Source organism: Ochotona curzoniae, unplaced genomic scaffold (genome assembly GCF_017591425.1).
Source record: "Ochotona curzoniae isolate NIBS_2020 unplaced genomic scaffold, NIBS_Ocur_1.0 contig_883, whole genome shotgun sequence".
Taxonomy (NCBI): domain Eukaryota; kingdom Metazoa; phylum Chordata; class Mammalia; order Lagomorpha; family Ochotonidae; genus Ochotona; species Ochotona curzoniae.
This window is the reverse complement of record NW_024466599.1, coordinates 31,914,998-31,936,884: the sequence shown is the minus strand read 5'-3', so window position 1 is coordinate 31,936,884 and position 21,887 is coordinate 31,914,998. Positions and strand designations below refer to the sequence as shown.

The 21,887-nt window shown below is 41.9% G+C and overlaps 1 protein-coding gene across 1 annotated transcript in view; it reads right to left on the bottom strand.

Moving 5' to 3' along the window:
* Window positions 1–21,887, bottom strand: part of CAMKMT (calmodulin-lysine N-methyltransferase) — a 368,333-nt gene that overhangs the window by 4,942 nt on the left and 341,504 nt on the right. Inside the window, exons 8-10 of the mRNA XM_040993199.1 lie at window positions 18,401–18,475; window positions 10,049–10,112; window positions 1,223–1,354 (exon numbers count right to left, since the gene is read on the bottom strand). Of these exons, the coding sequence (XP_040849133.1) occupies window positions 1,223–1,354; window positions 10,049–10,112; window positions 18,401–18,475 (271 nt within the window). The remainder of the gene's footprint in view (window positions 1–1,222; window positions 1,355–10,048; window positions 10,113–18,400; window positions 18,476–21,887) is intronic.

The window sequence follows — 21,887 nt, the reverse complement described above, 5'->3', positions numbered from 1 at the left end:
TAGCTCTAACGTGACTCTGGGGTGAAAGCCACCTTAGCCCCCCAGGCCAAGAAGCTCAGGGGGACAGGAGAACCCCTTCCCACTCCAAGTGAAGCCCGCAGCACCATTGCTTTGGTTCAAGGTGGGGCAGTTGACAGGGTGACTGAGGGTCTCTATCACCAGATGGGGAGCACGTCTCCCCAGGGAGAGAATTGTTCAACTCTTTCTAATCCTCTACAGCCCCACTCCTCAACCCCACCAGAGGCTACAATCCCTGAGACCCACAGCAGCAGTGAACCCATTTCCAGAAAGTGACAACTTCCGTTCTCTTGCTTGGAAGATCAGATCTGTTTTGCACCTGATTTTTGAAGTCAGTGCACTTCTACATTATATTAGAGCCCAGGGTGACAAAGAATGCTATTCACATTGTCCCTTTTTCTGCCATCACAACTTGAGAAATCTTGGCTGGTCAAAGTCTTCTTACCAAAGTCAGACTAGATCAGCAAAGGGAAGATTTCCTTCAAGCACACAGTTATGGCAGTAATGCTTGTCTCTATGACACGTATTAGCAAGTATGAAAACCCTGAAAAGTTTTCTATGGAACACTTGCCTCTCACTGCCCTATATTGTCCCATACCTATAAATAATAAGAGGCTGATAACATTGCTTTATGTAAGCAGGCTTAGAAATCACTCTCCAATAAGTGCTTTTGACCCAAATCTTGTAGTGCCTTGATCTAATGTATAACCCTACAACTGGGAAAATTCTGTATGAGATTTGACAGTCTCAAACTGTCAACTGACCCAGTTGTAAAGCAAGCAGAGATAAAGATTTATAGTCCAACATGATACAATTAGACATTCATTTTCTATTTATTTCCTTGCTGCTAAGCATTTAACCTACTTAACAGCCCAATGTTTTTCATTAAAACATAAATGCGTGCTGATCATTCATTCGATGCCACCTCCCCTTGCTCCCTACAAATTGGTCTATTATGAATGAAAAGATTAGTTTGTTTTGCAGAAAGGAGTAAACAGAAATGGCTTCTGTAGAAATCCTACTAGACATACAAAGATAAAAGATGGCTTTACCACACAAAATAATCAGATACAAATAGCTGTTCACAAACCACACACCTAAGGAGGACTTTAATCAAATATTTAGGTTACCTGCCAAAAAGACCATGATCTCTTCAAAATGCAATGTGGATTAAAGTGTTATCTAACACAAGCAGAAAACTAACCTTGGAGTGCAAGTTTGAAATGTGTTCATCATAATTTTCATGTCTTTGGAGAGAGAAACCAGCTTTTTCAGCTAGATTGCAAAACTGGTTTAAAGTATTCCCACGGCACGGAGCGAATACCATTGCTTTCCCCTGGAACATACAAAAGGAAATTCACACATTTTAACACTGGAAGGCAACCAAACATAACAGCAACTGGTCAAAGCACTGAATTTTCTGTTCTCAGGTAGAAAAACTCAATTGTTCTTGAGAAATCCACACAGGATAGGAATTCACAGGAAGAATGATTTCAAGGCTAGAGATCCAGCCAATCAGAAAAAAATATATATTTCACATTCAAATTGCCAGATACTGTGTTTAATCCTTTTCAAACAACACATATAAGAAACAAAGTGTGATGGGACGTTGGGTGATAACCATGGGCTAGATTTTAGAGCAACTGGTTCAGGGTAATGCCACTCACCTTGTGTTTCCTTAGCACCTACCCACACATCTACAACACAGCTCCAGAGCAGGTGGCAACAGATGCACTTCTAAGTGTTTATTGTGTCCTGAAAATGCACTATCAAGAAATCCTCCCTAGAGACAAGGAGTCACCATCCTTGGTGGAGAGCTTTTACATCTCAGTCCCGCCACCAGCCTTATCCATGACCCTGCGGTCACAGGCAAGGTTATGGGATTTGGTACCTGACTTCATTCAGTCCTTCATAATTGTCAGCGCTATAGCAAAGCAGCTCCTCACAGTACTCAAATGATTGCTTTTCAAAGAAAGTGGCAGAATGAGTGTAAACAGGTTTTTCTAAATGAACCACACAGTTGTATGAGATTGTTGTGGTGGGGAGACTTGGAGGGCTTGAAGAAACCGTATGGCAGATTGCAGAAGACCTTTCGATAGAAACTCTACAACAAACATTTGGCATCTACAGGGTGCCTGTGGACTCTCCCTCCCTGGTGTGCACACAGTGGGCAAACTTCAGAACCTTCTTTTCTTCCTGTTTTCTTTTTGAGATGGCTATATGCGTCTGTTAATTTCAAGGTTATACTTCCCCTTTTGAAATGCCACCATAAATCTTGAGAGAATCATGAAAACAGCTTGGTTTCTTACGAAAGGTGGTTTATCATTCACACCTGCCACCCATTTCCACACAGCTAGGCATTCATGTCTACTCCAGCTCCTTTAGTCTTCAAACCACCCTCTATGGTAGGTACTATCTGCTCCATATTACAGGATGTTCAAGGGGTCCAAATAACTGGCGAGGATGATGCAATTGGTCATTCATCAGACGCTCATCCACCTGACTCCTATACTGATGCTCTTCCACTGGGCCACACTGTCTTCTCCATTGGTGCTGATGATAATGACGATCACTACCCCAGTGCTAGGTGTGCAATTAATCCTATTTTCAGTCCTCTCAACTTCCTTCCCAGCAACCTCATAATGTAGGTTTTGCATGTTCTGAATGACTACAGCTGCAGGGAAGGAGGAACTATGTGATGGGAAGGATTCTGCACTTAAAAGGAATCTCCAAATAAATAGCTGTGTGTCCCCACAGGACAATCAGAAGGAAACAGAGAACTCTAGGACTGAATGGGCCTTGGAGGTGACAGTCTCATCTTTGCATTTCTGTCGACAGAACCTTTGAGCTCAGCCTCACTGATTCAGTGTTCTCATCTGCCAAATGGGAGAACAAAGCCCTCTCTGCCTTTTTTTCCCTCTCCAGGAAGTCATGAGGATCTAATTAGATGATGAAAGTGAAAATAATTTGAAAACAATGTCATGCAGAAATAAGATTAGAAAAACTCACACAAATTCACAATGCTATAAGAATTCTATCAAGCTTCTCTCTCTCACCTGTAAGAACATACATGGATACACCGTCCTGGCCATCAGCATGTTCTCACACTGTGTTTACATAGACACGTACACTCTCAGGCACATAATTATAGCAGCACCAATCATGCCACTATACTTAAAGATTCTGTCAGGGCCTCCATTATTAATTGCTATTTTCAGGCAGCTTTCAAACTTAGCAGCAAAAATTCATTTTTATGTGAAACTAGATATAATATGTGATCTCAGCAGGACAGCAAGAGTTTCCATTAAGAGAAAAAAAAAAGAGAGAGAAAGAGAGACAGACTAGCAGGTCACTTCCATCACTTGTAAGAGCTGGTTGCTATTCTGGATGTTTGAATAATGGGAGTTGTTTTCAAGTCCCCTACAAGGATTGTTTTACAGTTGTAACGGAAGAGCTGGTTTTACAGTCTGTACCTAGGCTAAGTATTGTGCCATTGGTGGGGCTGCAAGCATCCTGGCAGTTCCAGCGTTTGCATTTGTTAAGACATGAGTTCCCGACATCCCACCCATGGGAAGGCTGGGATGAGCTACAAGGGGACTATGACTAAAGCCTCTGTCAGTGCCCCCTGCCCAGAGCCCTCCTTCCTCCTTCAGGTCTCACTTCCCCTCTGCCTCACTACCTCATCTAGCACAGCAGCCCCCCTCCCTCAAGGTCTCTACCCCCTTCCCTGCTTTATTTTGTTCTTAGCACTCATCAGTGCTGACACACTTTATATCCCTGTTTCTTATTGCCTGTTCTCTCCATGACAACCGCATCCTCTAACGTCGTGTTCACTGCATTTTCTCCGTGCCTAGCATGTAGTAGGCACTCGGTCAATATTTGTTGAGAGAGTCAACTAAATCCAGGCATTGAATGATCTCAAAAGTCTTTGCGAAGTTGAAGGCCGTGTTGTCCTGCTTATTCTTATGAAAAGATGTTTTTCCAGAAAGCTTTTATAGAGTTTTGCTGCTGGAGATGAGGTGGGAGAAGACATTGCAGAGGGCACAACCCTATATCTTCGAGATAGGGAAAGAGGGGGCATTAGATTTCATTTTTAATTACTCTGTAGTGAGTTTTTTATTGGTCGAATACAGGCACACCGTGGAGAAATGGGTTGATATTTAGAAGGAACAACAGTCTATTGTTCATTCAGTCAGCAAACATCCACTGAGTCCCCTTGAACGCCAGTGTCTGGCTCTCTCTGTTTGGTGGGGGTGGGGGGTTAGATCTAGAAGCCCTCAGTGTGGCCTGGGTCACAGCACACTTCATGGGTGTAGCAGGACACTCAGAGGAGCAGTCTTAGAATTTAGGCTGCAAAAATCAAAACAGGAAAAGGAATATGGATTTCAAATTATCCCATCACTTTAGGAAAAAAAACCATTATTTTCAAATTAACCAAAGCACAACTTTCTAAGCATTCAATCACAGAATCATTTTAAACTCAAAATGAACACTCAATTGAATGTAAAATGTTGATGCATGAGCAGAAATTTGAGAAAATTCTTTCCCTCCTTTCCCTTAGCCCCCGCCCCACACGAGACAGGAGAGAAAAGTTCCACCAAGCAGTGACACTGTTTACGTGGGGAGCTTGTGGCTGTTAATTTGTGAGACTATTCTCTTATATTAAGGGTGTGTATTTCTGCAAGAAAAACAAGCATGCTTCTGATTTATTTTAAAAGGAATATGTTATGCCACTGAAATGCCTTCATCTCTTTTTCATTTCCAGGCAACCAACTATTAAATATCGATTGCATGCTTAAGTTTATGCTTATTTCCTGGTTTTATTTATTTGTTAAAAAAAAATCACCTGGTTTCTAAGATGCAGCCTCCTCTGGCTTCTCATGTGCTCTTTCTTTCCTTGGCCTCTCTTCCCTCTCCTGCTCCTTCATTGTCAGGGGTCCCCCAGGGCTCTGCCTATTTTTTTCATGATCTAGATAATTCCAGGCACACACTGAAGTCCATGGCATCAGCTATACCCACGACAAACAGGTCTATGACTTTGAGGGCCCCACACATATTTGCAAGTGCCTACTAGGCTCTGCACATGGATATTCTGAAAATATCTTCATTCATCTTCTTTCCAATGGCACTCAATACACTACCTTTCCTGGGGCACAACACACACACACGCACACATGCACTGAGAACTCGCTGCGTATCGAACAGTTTCGTATCCATCAACTTTAAAATGAAACTGGAGACCTGGGAAGCACAGCATCATCTTGGAAAACCTTTCAATGCCTCACCCACCTCCTCCACTGCATCACTCTCACCTATTGCAGATGCTTTTTGCACGGTGGTCTAAATTGCCCACACAAGAGAAACCGAGATCCAGGAAGCATTGGTTGTCTTCTCACAACAAATTTAATTCTAATTTAATTCTCTTTGATCAGTTTTACGATGGGGGTGCTGACTGATCATGTTTTTGACTAAAGGGCTCTACCATTTACACAACATTTGAAAGCCACTGACATAGACTCATCTTCTAGGGATGGCTGGCAAAGCCACGTAGGGCCTGACCCAAGCCCCCATATGTAGCCCTCTCTGGCTGTTCTGTGGTGCTTCCTTTCGCTCTATTGAAACCAAACCAATTCGAGCCCCCAGGCTATTCTGTCTTGTATCCCTGTGTCTTCAAACATATGAACGATGCTTTAGAGTGGAATGCCTCTTTCACCTCCCATGCTTTGTCTGCCCTGCGAGCTCTTACTGGTTCCTAGGCACCGCAATTACATACCCTGTGCTTGCTTCTGAATCCACACTGTGCTTTGTCCTCCAGTGAGCCACTTCCCTTCCCTGTCTCTATAGGTTGCCTGCACCTCTGTCGTGCCTTGGCACACTGTTAGGTCACTGCTCACTAACCCATGATCCTTCACAGGCAGGTCATGTCTTACCCCAGACCCAAGCACAATGTCTGGTGTCTGAGAGACACTCAGCACATGCTTGCCAAATGACTACTGCTGAAAACCCACTCTCTTCCCTCTTCTCAGTCTACCTTGTGAGGCTGGCACAGTCGGTGCACTGAGATGGTGCTGAAGTATGCTTGAGCTCCCATCTGCTGGTAGGGTCAGAAACCCACAGAATCCTCCTCTGGTTATTGGTGAACTGCTGTGTCCCACCATGCCTAGCTTACTGCGGAAAGCAGCAGTTGCAGTGGAGAAGGGCCCCAGCCCTTCTTGTCCATTGTCCACCTGGTAGCCATTGAGCCTGCGCAGCCTGGTGAGAGCCTCATTCTGGCAGGGCAAATCTCCCAAGATGGAAGTCAGTCTACCAGGCCTTGCTGATGAGCCATGTGCCTTTCAGGTTCTCCCTTACTCCAATCTAATTTCTTCACCTGTGATTTTTTTTTTAAAGCTTTATTTTTATTTGAAATTCAGAGTTACTGAGAGAAGGAGAGACACACATACAGAGATCTTCCATCTGCTGATTCACTCTCCAAATGGCCACAGGAAGGCGCTCTGCAAAGGGGAAATGGTTGGGAGGAGTAAAACCTGCTGACTTCATTCCTCCTCAATATCTATTCTTTGCTTTTTATCTTGTAAGTTTGCTTGAGAATCCCTTGCAGCATCTGGCAGGAGCCAACTGCTTTCACAGTGTCTTTAGACCCACTGGCAGAGAGGCTTCCATCTGGGACAGGTGACAAATATTCTTGCTGAAATTGGGGGTTCTTTGTATCAACTCTATAGGCACTTGGCTGAGAACCTAGAGTCGCTTTGGGATTTGGCCAAGCTGGGAACTCACTCTGGTGACTACAAGCTTTCCATGTGGTGGAGGAAGACTGTTTCCTTTTGTTTATGATTTCATTATAAAAATGGAAAAGGCAGGGGGTGGTGGTGGAGGGAGGGCAGGTGTTTGGCACAGTGGTTAGGATGCCTAAATGTCCTATCAGTGTCTGGGCTCAAATCTTGGCTCCTCTGCTCCCAACTCCAGTTTCCTGCAAATGTGCAACATGAGAGGCAATGGGTGACGGCTCAGGGAGATGGATCCCTGCTACCCACATTGGAGGTCTGGATGGAGTTCTCAGCTCTCGGCCTTGTCTTGACCTTGCTCTGGCTGTTACGGCTATTCAGGGAGTGAACCTGCAGATGGAAGATCTCTCTCCTTCTCTCCCCAACCTCTCTCTCTTTCAATAAAAGAAACAGCTGTCCCTGTGGGACACCTCCTGTGTGCAAGGCATTTGATAGGCATGTATGCATGTGGATATTTGAGACAGATGAATGTTTTATGGCGGCCCACAAGCAGGTGTAATTCATCCTATCTTTTTACAAGTGAGAAAACTCAAGCTCTGAGCGAGGTGGTGGTTGGTAAGAGCAGACTTGGGATTGGTATTCGATTTTTCTTTGTCCACTCATTGCCCTTTACCTTGAGACACTAAAGCAGCTGGCCAAAGAACTGCTGCCAAGTACTTTAGGAACTCATACTATGTCATGCTAAATCACTAAGAATTCAGGGTGTACCATTGCAGGCCCCCAGAGTTTCCTTGTGTGTCTCTTGTGGCACTATGCAGAACCACAGTGGTGTTGTCTGGGCTCCAGAGAACATTAAAGCCAGCTCAAATTGTGAGGTAGCAAACTCTTGAGGGTTACCATGCTCTGGGATCATGGCTTTCACCTGGGTCTCTGGAAGCAGGACAGACAGCTGTGTGAACTAAGAAGACAAGGCCAGTTTTCCCTCTGGCAACCCTCATGTAGTGGGAACCCTGCCAGGCCCACCAGCAGAGGATGTGGAATAGCTGATGTGCTCGCCAGGTCCACATACTACTACCCCTCCTGTGAACTATCTGGGTGGTGGCCCAAGGAGTACAAGTGCCCTGCTTCCCCAGACCTCCAAGGCAGGTGAAATTCTTGGCTGGTGTTTTTGGTACATTGGTGTGTCCACCTACAACCTGGGTTTCCCCCTCTGACCATGGGCCCTTTGTGCATTACACTAGAACATCTGGCAGCCTTGGGCATCAGTCATTCCAAGAGGAGTCTAAAAAAAGGTCTCTACAACCCCACCCTCACTCCAGTCCCATTTGCAATCCTGTAGCTTGGTGCAGGCCCCTCTGCGCCCACCTCCATGTTAGTCAGGTGACAAAGAATGAGCAAGTACCAACTATGCTAGGGTCATGCCTTGTCCTCTGGGCTGAGGGTGAGCCACAGCCATCCACAGGAGGGCTGCTGTGTGGAGCTATGCTTCACATAGAGGGGAAGTGTGGCTCAGGGTTTAACAGAAGCAAGATGGGAGCTGCTAGAGATTCCAGGACAGTCTGTATGTTCATCTATTCATAGCTTGGAAATTTTCTACTGTAAATTATGTAAGTCAGTCACACAGATTCAAGGTGAATCATGCAAATCTGCCACAAAATGGAGTGTTCTCTGCAATTGACTTGGAAGGCATGCTGGTGGGGAGTTAAAGTGTGTGCAGTATGTGACCCACAAGGTTTTGACAGTGTTTTTTGTGTGTGTGTGTGTAAGATGTGTTTTCATAGTACCCTACCTCCGTGAAAAATCCTGGTCTTGCAAATATTTTTGGGAATCACTCGAGGATCCCAGTGGGTTGGGCATGCGGGTGATGATGAAGAGGTCCCAAGTTTCTCCTCCCCCCCTTAGTGAGGGCTGCCTCCCCCCTCAGTGAGGGCTGTCCCCCCCGTCAGTGAGGGCTGCCTCCCCCCTCAGTGAGGGCTGTCCCCCCCCTCAGTGAGGGCTGTCTCCCCCCTCAGTGAGGGCTGCCTCCCCCCTCAGTGAGGGCTGTCTCCCCGCTCAGTGAGGGCTGTCTCCCCCCTCAGTGAGGGCTGCCTCCCCAGCCATGGCAATGGCCATGAACAGCCTGCAATGGGCCGCTTCCTTGCCAGGAGGCCCACTCCCTACTTCACTGGGAGAGGTGAGGATGCCAATTTAATTTAATTGATTGCCACTTACAAAGCTGCGGTTACTCCTCAGAGAGACCTATTTAAAGTTCCTGAACTATATAGAGATAACAAAATAAAAAGCAATGGTGTAAGCAAAGGATGATTATCAAATTGCTCTGGGGACCTTCCTTGTGAAAAAGATATGAAAGAAACATTGAGATGTATTAATCTGTAAGTCTGAGATCAGAAGCAAATCTTCCTTAAAAAAAACTTTAGAAACAAAGCTTAGAGTGTACACACACATACACACACACACACACTGTAGTCCCGAGATAAATGTGAGTGCCTATCTTAAATTACACTAATATTGTTAACCTATTTTAAATTCCTATGGCACAGCAAGAGTCTTATATACTTTTAAGTTTTTCTTTAATGCATACACTTTAAACCTGTTTTCTTACTTTAAATAGATGTATATTAACTCTCCGTTTAGGCTGCAGGACCTCCTAGCTTAATATAACAGCCCAACAAAATAAGAGTGAATACAAACTCTGTAATTTACTCACAGGCATAAATGGATATATAAATGTAAAAATGTGCACAATATTTTATGGCATGCTTGGCTTCATTGTGACCTAATGTTTATAATATGTAAATAATGGCTTCCTTTTAAAGCAAAGAACTTTTAATATACAGATTCATCTAAAGTCCTTTGCCTTTCACATACACTGAAATAAAAAAGGGGGAAAAGTATTCTTCCACAGCAAATAAATGCCCAATGAAAAAGGTCACCACGGAAGAGATGTAAAATGACAGAAGTCAACAGAAACTTTCAATATCATATTCCTCCCTTTAATATGAAGACATTGTTATCAAAGGATGACTCAAGAAAGTCTTTGATAAAAATAATCTCATACCATCTTTGAAGCAGTTTCATTTATTTTGCTACCCACTGTGTTCCTTATCAGAAGGCCAAGGGTAAGAAGTTTCCTAGTTACGATTAGGAAAGAATCTGATAGATCAGAAGACCCAATTGAAGTTGGACATAATAGGTATTAGAATCTTACATGACATTAATCCTACCATTCCATTGCTCTCTCCATCTTTGTGCAAATACTAATTATTCTATAGCCAGTGTCGAGGAGAAAATAGAAACATACTCACCCTGGGCTGGAGTAATCTCTTTATGGCATCAACAAGGCTGGCTCTGTACTGGTCCAGAAACAGGCTGACAGTGAGAAGAGAACAGCATTCAGATTAAACTGGGTTTTCAATCTAATGATTCTAAAGGAGAGAAACACACGTCTCTTCCTTCCTTCCTTTCCTTTCCTTCCTTCCTTCCTTCCTTCCTTCCTCCCTCCCTTCCTTCCTTCCTTCCTTTCTTCCTTCCTTCTTTCCTTCCCTCCTTCGAGAGAACATACCGTGGTGTTATTGGTTTAAAACCAACCCAACAGCATGCATTGGGCCAGGATTCATCTTGACTGGTTTATGTGTTACAGGTTGAAATGAGGCACTCTGGGCACTTTTTGGCATTGGAGATTTGCCTCCTGGGGACTTATGTCACAGCATGAATACCGTGAAGCTGCCCACCTAAAACAAGCCATCAGTTGTATTGTACTCAAACCATGGGACACATCTCAAGGGGGGAAGATTTCTAGTGACCAGGAATAGTGCTAAGGTTGGACTCAACCAGAAGCCTAGCAGTGAACATGTCCAAAAACACAGAAAAGGCTTAGGCAACTTGCCTCTGGGTTTCCCCACTTGACCTCGATAGTGATTTTGCTTCAGTTCACTGTGTCTTTTTTTTTTTTTTCCTCCTGTCTTCTGAGAATTTCTGCTATGGCCCCACCACTCCTGACTGTGTTAATTTGACCCTTATCTTGGGAGTTTGGGATGCAGTTTCCTTATCTGAACTTGCAGGTCCCAAATTCTTAAGATTGGGTTACTTGACAATATTTGGCAGGTTAGTCAACCATACATGACACTATGGCCCAAATTTATGTGTTGGAAACCTAATCATCAATACAGTGGTATTGGGAGCTGGGGAGTCTGTCCCATTTTTAAGTATTTTCCCCTCCTGAAGACTCAGCATTCAAAGTGTCACCTTGGAAAAACAGACCAGAGTCCCACCAGTTGCTGAATCTGATGGCATCTTGATCCTAGACTGCCAATTCTCTAGAACTATCAGCAATACTTTCTAAGTTACCTAGTCTGCACATTCTGCGATAGCATCAAAATATGGCCAGTGACATCTGGGATAGTTCTTAAAAGCAATGGGAGGTTTCTTGTGGGAGAAAGGGTGAAAGTATCCAGTGCTGAAAGCTTACAAAGAGGAGTTGATTGCTAAACACCAACTGTCCCATACCCACTGAAGAAGGGTCTCTGGACACTGTCAGGCTGCTCTGCCAAGGAAGCAGGATGCTCCCAGAGCTTACCAATAATCAATATTTGTGGGAGCCATTTTTTCCTGACACCTATACGAGACTTATAATCTGAGAAATGTTAACTTCGAAGCTCTGAAAATGGAGCCAAATCCCTGCTTCTGGACAGTCCTGGAATTGCCAGGATTCTGGCTGCCAAAGTCCATTGAACATGCAACATCAACAAGCAGTAAAGAGATAAGATAGTACTTGTTCTTACGGAAGTTACAGTGTAAGAGGGAGGTGAATTAGGCACAACTACATGCAAATCAAATACAAATGCCACACACACACATTAGCAACAAAACACACTAGGGACTATTTTGGGAACTGGGGAGAAGTTACCTGTAAGAAAAAGTTCCCTCCCACACCTCCTGAGCTGAGTACTAAGTACCAGATACCTTTTCTGAGCTTCACATGAGGCTTTTGCCTGAGCCATTCCTCTGGACAGCCTCTCCTATCCAATCCAGATTACACTTGAACATGAAATAATGCATGGAAAAGGAACATTGATAGCTTTAGCAGGGAGAAGTAGGCTGCTGAATGACGTGTTAGACAAGGTTTGTCTCTTAATACCCCCCTTTTAAACATGAAGGTAACAATATGGAAAACATACTAGTATTATCCACTTTCCTGTAGCCCTTGAACCTTCTTACTCTAACTAAGTATGTAAAGAATATAAAAATAAACTATATTTAAAAAAAAAAAAAAGACAAGGTTTGTCTAATAAGGCAGCCCTATTTCCGTGTACCCATAGCAATCTGTTGATTTTCTGAGCCCAGTACCACGACGAGAGCACTTGGAGTGTCTCCCAGCTTCCTGCACCCCAGAGTTATCCTCTCTGGATTTCTTGAAAGCAGGTGGAATCGCTTGTGTTTCTTCACCTCTTCTATAGCATTTGGAAAAAAAAAAAGTTGAGGGCACAGGGAATCAGAGGTTGGTTGATCCCAGAAAAGAACAGTGGCACTGTGAAGGTGGTCATTAGGATTTCAGATGCTACAGGTCAGTCCCTTCTGACTTGGCCTCTCCATACCCTATACAGCAGGAATAGGCACTGTCTGCCCTAGGGTGCTGCCTTATCTTTTGCTGGACTGAGGATGAGTGAGTGACATCTGTCAGCACGAGGGCTGCTGTCTGGGGGCTGTACTTCAGATAAATGAGGAGCATGGCTCAGGATGTGATGGAGCTCTTTATTTTTCTGCCATGTGACCTTGGGCAAGGGATGTCTAGGCGTTCTTGTCAGTAAAGACCCACCTATATGACTGCTATTCAACATATTTCTGAGTACTTAGGACACACAGTTGGGACTATTTTGGGCACTGGGGAGAAGTTACAAGGAGCTTCCATTCTGTCCGGTTTTGTTTCCCCAGTTTCACCCAGGGTACACATCATGGGTGCTTTCAATAAGCTGTTTGCTGGCTCATCACAGCCCATCACAGTTCTCAAAGTGGAGGAACTGACCTATGGTGCTGGTTCCAGTGATCCTAAAGTAGGTTGTGTACATTGTCTTATTAGATGTGTTGAGGATGTTTTATAAAACAAGTGCTCTTTGATGTGGCAGTTCTCTCATTTGAGAAAGAAGAGTGTAGAGAGAAGTGAATGAGATTTTCCAGAAAGTCTGCACTTGGGGTTTCTTCGGTCACCCTATGTTCTGTGGAAGGCTCTTCTATAGAAGCTTGCTTTGAGCAAGAGAAAGATAACCCTTGGAAGATGAGTCAGGGGTCAGATCTAGCAATGGGAACCTCTCCTCATTCCATCTGTTAGTCAGGATAACCTGCTAATTAGCCATGGGAAAATGTCCTTATGCTTCCTCTAAAACTACAGCCTTAAATCTTAGAGTACAGAATATGTCCCATTCAAATCTTACACAAGTTTGTCATTAAGTCAAATTAAGCCATGATTAACTAGCATTAAAGGTTGAGGCAAAGGAAATCACATTGTGACTGAGTCTTTTTGCTCTTTAGGATGCTGTACCTTGTTAAGTGAGCCCATATGTCTTAAGTTTTAATCATTAAAGATTTTGGGGGTGAATGTTTGGTATAATTGTGAAGATGCTAGTTGGGATGCCTACATCCCATTGTTGGAGTGCCTGGGTCCAAGTTCTGGTTCTGTTCCCAGTCCCATCTTCTTACTAAGGCATACTCTAAGAAGCAGCAGGTGATGGCTCAAATATTTGGGTCCCTGCCACCCACAGGGGAGATTCAGAATGAATTCTTGACTCTTGACTTCTACCTGATCCAGTCTTGACTGCTGCAGTCCTTTGAGGTGTGAACCGATGAATGGCAGCTATTTACCTGCCTTTCACATAAATTAAAATTTTGTTTGTTTATGTAGACAATCACTGTGAGAAAATATCTGTCAGTGACTCAGACCTGTAGCAAACCTGGTTGGTTGGGATATGCAATGCTTAAACAAAGGGGCACTTCCAGTTTTGACCCATGCACCCTGACAGCTGGGGGAATTTCCACGAAAAAAAGATGAGCAACACCTTAGCAGTGGCACTTAAAACATACCCCTAAACAGTGCCCTTTCTGCTTAATGTTAGTAATGGTGACACCTCACAGTTTGCTGGAGAATGCAGCTGAATACACAGTGTCTAAACAAGGATTTCAAAGGCAACAGTATCTCCTCCCTCATTCCAAATCAAACCTCCTCAAAGTAATTCTTGGAATAGGGTGGTATTGAAAGCACAAGTTCACTTTTTTTTTTTACTTTGCTCCAATGCAGAATTTATAACGTTTTGTAGAGTATGTCATATAAACCATTTCTATATGCTTTGGAGGGAATGATTTATAATCTCCTGAAAAGTCATCCCTTAAATAAAGTCCTAATGGGCTCAGGGAACAGCAGCAGCTTAAGTGGATCTATTTTAAAAGGCCAAGTAGGTCAATGATGAGGATGGAGATATCATTTCAACTCTCCCTTCAGTTACTGATCAAAATACATTGACAGTCTAGTTTGGCTATTAAGCACACACACACACACCTTTGTATAATTCATAGTGACATAAACACTTGCTTTGCTCTATTGATCTGTGTCACAGATTGTTCCCACAAAGGAAAGGTGCTGGACCATTTCGTTTCCTCTCTTGGAGTCAGACTTCTACGCAGAAGCACACAGCATCTGTAATTGCTCTCACAAGGGCATTTATTAGTACCGTGGACAAGGAGATGTCTTCCTTCTGTCTGTATCCATAGAAAGAAAGATCCCTGTGTGATTTTCAAGATGAGATGTGCTAAGTTGAATCCACTGTTTCATATTTAATTTTCATGGAGGCTTTCAGTATTTTATCAACTGAGTTTTGTGGCAGTGCCCAGAGATTCCATAGACTGGTCTCATGTGCCTTTACCCTTTCAGCTTGAGATCTCAGGAGATTGGTATATTTTTTCTGGGGCTGAGTCTCCTAAGGCTGAAGTGAAAAGGGCTGAACATGTTCAAACTGAAAATCTTTCAGGTGTAACAATCTATTTATTGTGCTTTAGAGCTACCTATGATGATAGCATTTGAAAGAAAAATCTAGAGCCCCGAGTCTTTATATTTGCACAGAAAAAACCACAACATGTTCATGTAAACAGCTTTAAAAACCAAACTTTTTCATCATTCAGAGGAAGTAAGAAAGGGTTGGAGAGAGAAATTCACTACACCCATCAAGCATGCAAGTGTGCACCGAAAGCAAGCAGAATGAGTGCCCCAGGACCCTGTGCTCTCTGTCCCACTCCCTTGTCCAGATCTCAGGCTGTAGACACACAGGTGTGGCAACTGACATCCGTCTCCAGCTCCCTGAGTTTGCTCAGTGGTTGGCCTACGGGTAGCATGTTAGACCAGCTTTCTCGGCCTTTTGAGAATTCAAGGATGCACAGGAGCTTCTATTTTTACACAGCTATGATATGCTGGAGAGTTATCAAGCACTGAATGGAAGCATTTGTTGGATAACAAACATCGTATTTCCAAACCCATAGGTTGTATCATGATTGAACAGGAGTCTGGAAAGGCTAGTTTAAAATTCACAGTCACCTGCCATTGTAAACTTAGCAAGGACCGGACTGTAATGCATGGTCAGAGAAAGGAATCCTTATGTTAGATTCAGCGTCAAACAAGTCAAATGAGGAACTTGATAGGGCCATTTTTTTCCCCTACCCCTATGATTAAATAGTCTCAGAGTTTGATGTTCGTCAATAGAAGGTGTGGTTGTACCTTGAATTTTTTCTGCTTCTGTTTATTTTAAAATTTAACAAGTTATTCAGGAACTATTGTACCATGAAACTATTTTTCATTCTCACATATGCTGGACTGTGAAGCAATGACTAGCTTTCGAAGTTTGCCTCTTTATTTCATAATCTAGTTGAGTTATTAAATTTCAGTGTGAACTAACAGACTGTCTCTACTGGGAAATCAGTTATTTATCCCAGTGTCTGTAGGCTTATGAATGTTTGAAAGTAAATATATGAATATATGAATGATTTAAGAACATTAATACATTGTGGCTTGTTTTAATTGTGTGCATTTTATGTGAACCACAATGTGGGTTCGGAACACATCTGTGAATAGAGCTTGTCTTCATGTAAATGAGATCAAGCTGTACCACTAGTTGGCCATTCAGGCAATCAGACAATGCCATCCTTGCTTGAATCACTTCAATACTAATTTAATCCATGTACCTAATTTTTGAACTCCAACTCTGGCTTCCTACGCCTGTGGCCGAATCCAGATCTCATTGACTGGCGTGAGACATAACGTGATCTGTTTACATGTGGCACCTATTTCTGCTACTGGGCATTTCAGCTTTCCTCTTGGAGGTGGTGTCAGAAGAGTGTTTTCCTCTCCTCTTCTGTGATAGTCTCAACAAATGCAGCGTGGGCTGCTTGCCTGCCTACCTGGCCCTCAAAGTGGTATCCAGGCAGTGACTCCTTCAGAGATGCACAGGACATAAAGAAGTCATTGGCTCCCAGGTGTCCCTGCTATATGCACACTGTGTACGTTATAAATGTTACTTTAGGTTTTAAGCAGCTCTCCCAGCCCAGTGCATGCAAAGAAAGACCATTACCAAAGCATTTCTTTTGGAACTAATATCAGCATTGGAGGGGGAATAGCTTAATGTTTCACATTTACAAATGGGAAATTATAAACAGGATGACATTCTGGCACTTAGAACACGGGGAGGGAAGGAACATAACAATTCATGCATAGAAAAGCCATTTATAAAAAGAAACTCAGCATATTTAGCTCATTTGAGTCCATAAATTTTCATATAGCCACCAGATGATGTGTTCCTTATTTGTCATGAATGCTTTAAAGGCAATAGGCGGTGTGTGTGAATCAGTTTATGTGATCTTGTTGTTGGCTAGGGGGGGAAAAAAAAGACCATTTTCCCTACATGTTGTACAGCTATTTTTAACCTAACTCAGAACATTAATCAGCAAAGAGCTTAAATCTTACTTCCTCTACTTGTCTGGTACAAATAGGATGACATGGTGTGAGTGTCCCTAACACAAGCTCTGACAAAGCCCAGCAGTTTTGATATTTGTGTGAAGGACAAATTTAACTCCAAAGCTCTTGGCCACCTCTGCCTCTCCACACATCATCAGAGCCATCTGTGCGCGACCCTCAGTGACAGCATCAAGAAGAGGCTGCCCCTTCCCTCTTGCCGCTGCTCTCTGATCTGACTTTGCTGTTTAATCTGATCTAATCCTGCCAGCATTATCTTCATCTGTGCAATGAAACCTGGAGGATCCTTTCTCGTATTTGGTGAGGAAAGGCATTTACTAAATTACTCTCTGAAATCATACGGTGAGGTTTAGCTCCTTATTGTGGATTAGATGGGGGAAGCAGCACCGAGGCACATTACCAATGATTAGTCAGAAATCTAGGTTCCTCCCCTGGTTAGGAAGGAGGTTTTTGAAACTGGATGCAAAAAGATGAAAAGAGTCACAAAAAACCAGAAAGTTTTAGCCATAAGCAGAACAAAATACTTATTTTTTTTCATTGAGAAGGATTTTTCCAGTAGAACAGCAATTGCAAAGCTGATACCATAGATTTCCTTATTGAAATTATACATTGGAAATCTTATTAAAATGATAACAACAACAAAATAATAATGAAAAGATCTCAAAGTTTCATTCTATTCTCAGGAAAGTCATCTCTGGGTTTGTGATGTTCTGATGGGCTTAGCAACATTATAGAACTTCCACATCTTGGGCTTTTCTTGGGCTTTCAAATCTGAAGTCTCATAATCAGAGTCATGATAAAACTACCAGTAAGATTTTACTCTTAGGAAAAATACTCATGAGTTGTCAGTGTTTTCAATTCACTGAAATAATTATTATTCAAGTTGCATGGAGACATACATAGGAATCGTTGAAATAATTATGAAGATTTGATGCATATTTTCATATAACTTAGGATCAGACTTTCATTAACAAATCAGTAGACTGGGCCATAAGGGAAGACAAAGCATCTAATGTAAATGATTTTTAAAAGCAGGTACCAGACAGAGATCCTAATGTTCTTATTTTGATAGAATAAAATGTAAGCTTACAATTTTTGTTTTACACATAATGAAATATCACAATTGGAAATGCTGAAAATATTAGACAGCAAATCCACATTTTAAGAAAAGTTAATTCTCCCAAGGTATTTCACAGGTAATGATTATTTGCTGGAGATACATGTGTGTGTACACATACGTGTGTTCCCTTATATCAATAGTCAGATCTCTCCTAAGAAGTAAGCTAATTGAGCTGTTTGTGTTGATAAACTCCTTTTTCTCCACACTACTCCTCTTCGAACCATAATTATTTGCAATTTGCCTAAGTCGTCCATTTACTGATACGTCAAGCATGAAACAGAGGCAATTCCAGAAAATGGAAATGCTTCTCAAAATCAATCTTTGGGAAATAATGTGGTAGAAGTTACTGTGTGATAGAAGACTACCTTATAACTGTCACATGGAGATGAATATTAATTTGTTGAGGTTAGGGTGGCTTTGTGCTTCATTTGTTGACTTTGCTGAGCCGTCAGCAAATCAGCACAGCCCAATTATTCCAGCAAAGCTATTTTTTTTTTCCTAACGGGAGTTTGATGATTTTTATGTACTTACCAGTCAGAACACATAACAATGTCAAAATGTCCTTCCAGTTGAGAGACATCTGTCTCATTATCCCATCGTAAAACGCTTGAAGAGAAAAAGATTTCAAAAATTATACTTAGGGCTTTTTTTTTAACTTTTGATTTTAAGCTGTTAACATTATTTTTTGCGGCACTTGAAATTATTTAAAAGGTATATACAAATTATTTCAAAAGGCATAATGAGAAACTAGGACATGACTGTCTTTTCTATTTTATTTAGTCTTCAAGCCTACAATCCTCTGTTTAAATAGTACAGGTAAGTGTCTGCTGGTTTTTTCAGGTTTTTTTGTAGACAGAGAGAGAATAGATGTCATCTTTATTGTGGTCATTAAAATGCTCCAGACCTCTCCCTTGACAGCAATGAAGAAGCATTGAGAGCAGAGGATTCCTCATCCAACCAGAACATACATATCTTTATAAATTAGTGAGGTGAAACTTAGTGCATGTCTATCCTGCCAGGCCCTTTGCTTGTTGATAAAAGGAGCATTCTGGCAAGACAGGAGGAAGGGAAAGCTACGTTTCATGGGAGCGCAATTCTCAGTTTTTCGGGCATATTTAAAAATCCTTACTGATAACTAGTTTCCAAAAGAGGATCAGGTTATAAACCTCACATTAATAACAGTAATTAATAACATGCATTTAAAAACTCTAGTTAAGCTTTTCAAACCAACCAGAGGTTTTAAATTACTCTCCATTAATAACTGTGCTATTAGCATTTTACTGTACTGTTTTCTCTGCTCTCTATCTAAGTTAGGACTTGGAGTACAACTTTCTAGAGTAAAAGCTCCTAGTTTCTATTTTGATTCTTTATAGTTAAAAAAAGGTGAGCATATCCTACTCTGTCTGGCTCTACTTGCCTACTCTGGTGAGTGCTTTATTTCTTTACACTTTTCCTGGGAAAAAAGTCACATGCTTGAGTATAAAGATAAGTTTTCACCCGATCAGTCCAAAAGTCCTTTTTTTGCATACATAAACATGTATCAACGCTCATGGATTCCTAGAGGTTGAGAAGATGGACAGTATCACTACACTTATACAGGCTGAGGATTAGTTGCTTATTCATCATTTACCGCAGTTCCTACATGGCTGCAGGGTCCCAAGGTTTTGGGCCATCTACTGCTTTCTTAGACCACAAGCAGGAAGCTGGATGGGAAGTACAGCAATTGGGACATGAATCAGTGCCCATATGGGATCCTGGCACTTTAAGGAGGAGGATTAGCCAATTGAGCCATTGTGCCAGGTTCCAGGATAGATATTTTAAAAACCTGTCTTGTATAGTGACATGTTTCCAACTCCTGGAAATGTCCCTGGTACTTAGTAGGCACCCAGTACATATTTACAGGACTGAATCGTGTGAATATTCCTAGCACAGTGCTGGGTGCACAGAAGACTCCCAGGAAACAAAGGTTCTTGTTCTCTGACTAGGTTAGCTGCATAAGAAGACCACTTAAAATGTTGAGGATATCTGCTTCCAGCAAAGACAGAACAGTAACGGCCTCATTTACCCTTTTGCTTGAAACAAACCAGACAGAATCCATAAAGCAATAGTTTTAAAGACCCTGAATATCAGCAGCAAAGGCAACAATCCTTGAGAAGAGGAGATACAAAAGAAGTGAGTCCTCTCATTATCCCACTGTCAGAGAGCTCCCAGGTCATGGCACAGAAAGAGGAAACGAAATAGAACCAGGTGGACCCCTAAATTCAGCAGATGGACCTGAGAGTCCGAGGAAACCAAGACAAAATAACGATTGTGACAGAGATGCACAGAGAAAGAGAACGCTGGAAAATGCAGATGTTCCCCTAGGGCACAGATCTACACACTGTGTATGAAGAAAAAGACTTATTTGTGAGGACCAGAGGAAACAGGTCAAGAATAGCACTCTGTCCCATCAGCTTTACTAGAACACCTCACCATTTGTAAGTCTTGGGTAGAATCGTCAGTAGTGGGGAGTAGTTAGCCATAGAAAAGATGCTGCTTTGGTTCTTTCAAACAAATCTTAATATCAAGTCATCAAAGTATCAAACTATGTCTTCTTTAAAGAAAGTTTTATTTATTTTAAAGATAGAATTACAGAGAGACCAGGAGCGAAAGAGGGAAAGGTCTCCATTTGCTGATTCCCTCTCCGAACGGCCACAATGCCCACAGCTGGATCACTCAGAAGTCAGGAGCTAGAAGGGTCTTTCTTTTTTCATTCGGGTCTTTCACATGAGAACAAAATATTTCAAAGCAATGTTATCACATCCCAGAACATAATTAGAAAGTATTTACAGGAATGCAAAAATATTCAGATACCAATGGGATAAAATTCAAAATACCTGAAATATAACCAAAGATTGTCAAACAAGTAAAGAATTTAAATCATAAAGCAGTCTTAGAGGAAAAGCACACTGGATTAGATTAACAGCAGATAACATATTGCAGAAGGAAAAAAATAGGAAACTTGAAAACATAGCAATAGACATTATCCTCTGTAATACATAGAGGAGGCAGGGATAAAAGTAGATAAAAAGAGCATAAATGAATGATAAATGGGACAAATTTAAATTATATTTATGTAATTGGAGCCTCAAAAGACAGAAGAGAAGGGCCTGTTGCAGTAGCCTAGTGGCTAAAATCCTGACTTTTCAAGTGCCAGGATCCCATATGGGTACCAGTTCTAATCCTGGCTGTCTTGTTTCCCATCAAGCTCCCTGCCTTGGGACCCTGCACTCATGTGGGAGACCCAGACGAAGCCCTGGCTTCTGATTTCAGATTGGCACAGCTCCAGTCCTTTAGCCATTTGTGGAGTGAATCATTGGATGGAAGATCTTCCTCTATGTCTTTCTTCCTCCTAGTATATCTGACTTTCCAATAAAAATAAACAAATCTTAAAAAAAAAAAAGAAGAGAAGGGAAGACAGAAAATATTTTTGAGGAAACAATGGCCAAAACCTGTCATAATTTAATGAAAACTACTAACTCACAGATCAAGAAATTTCAACAAATCCGAAGCATAAAAATCATATAGAAAATGCCAGAGCATATAATAATCTAATTGTTCAAAGTAAATATCAAAGAGAGAATCTAAAAGACACATAATGTACGAAGATGACAGCATATTCCTCGTGAGGAAAATGAAAGTCAGAAGACAGTGGAATGACACAATCAAATTACTGCAAAGAATTAAAACCCAACCACCTGCCAATCTAGAATTACATAGCCAGTGAAAATATATTTCTCAAAAAGGATGAAATAGATGTTTTAAGACATAAACAAGGTTAGCAGAACTTATCACCAGGAGACCTATCTGCATTACATGGATGTTAAGAGAAGTCATTTAGGCAAAATAAACATATCTGACACAAATATAGAACTACACAAAGGAACTATGAGAAGCAAGAATAGTATATCAAAGATAAACTTTTAGGATGTATTGTATTACTCTAATGTCTTTATAGTTGGTTGAGCAGATACTGCAG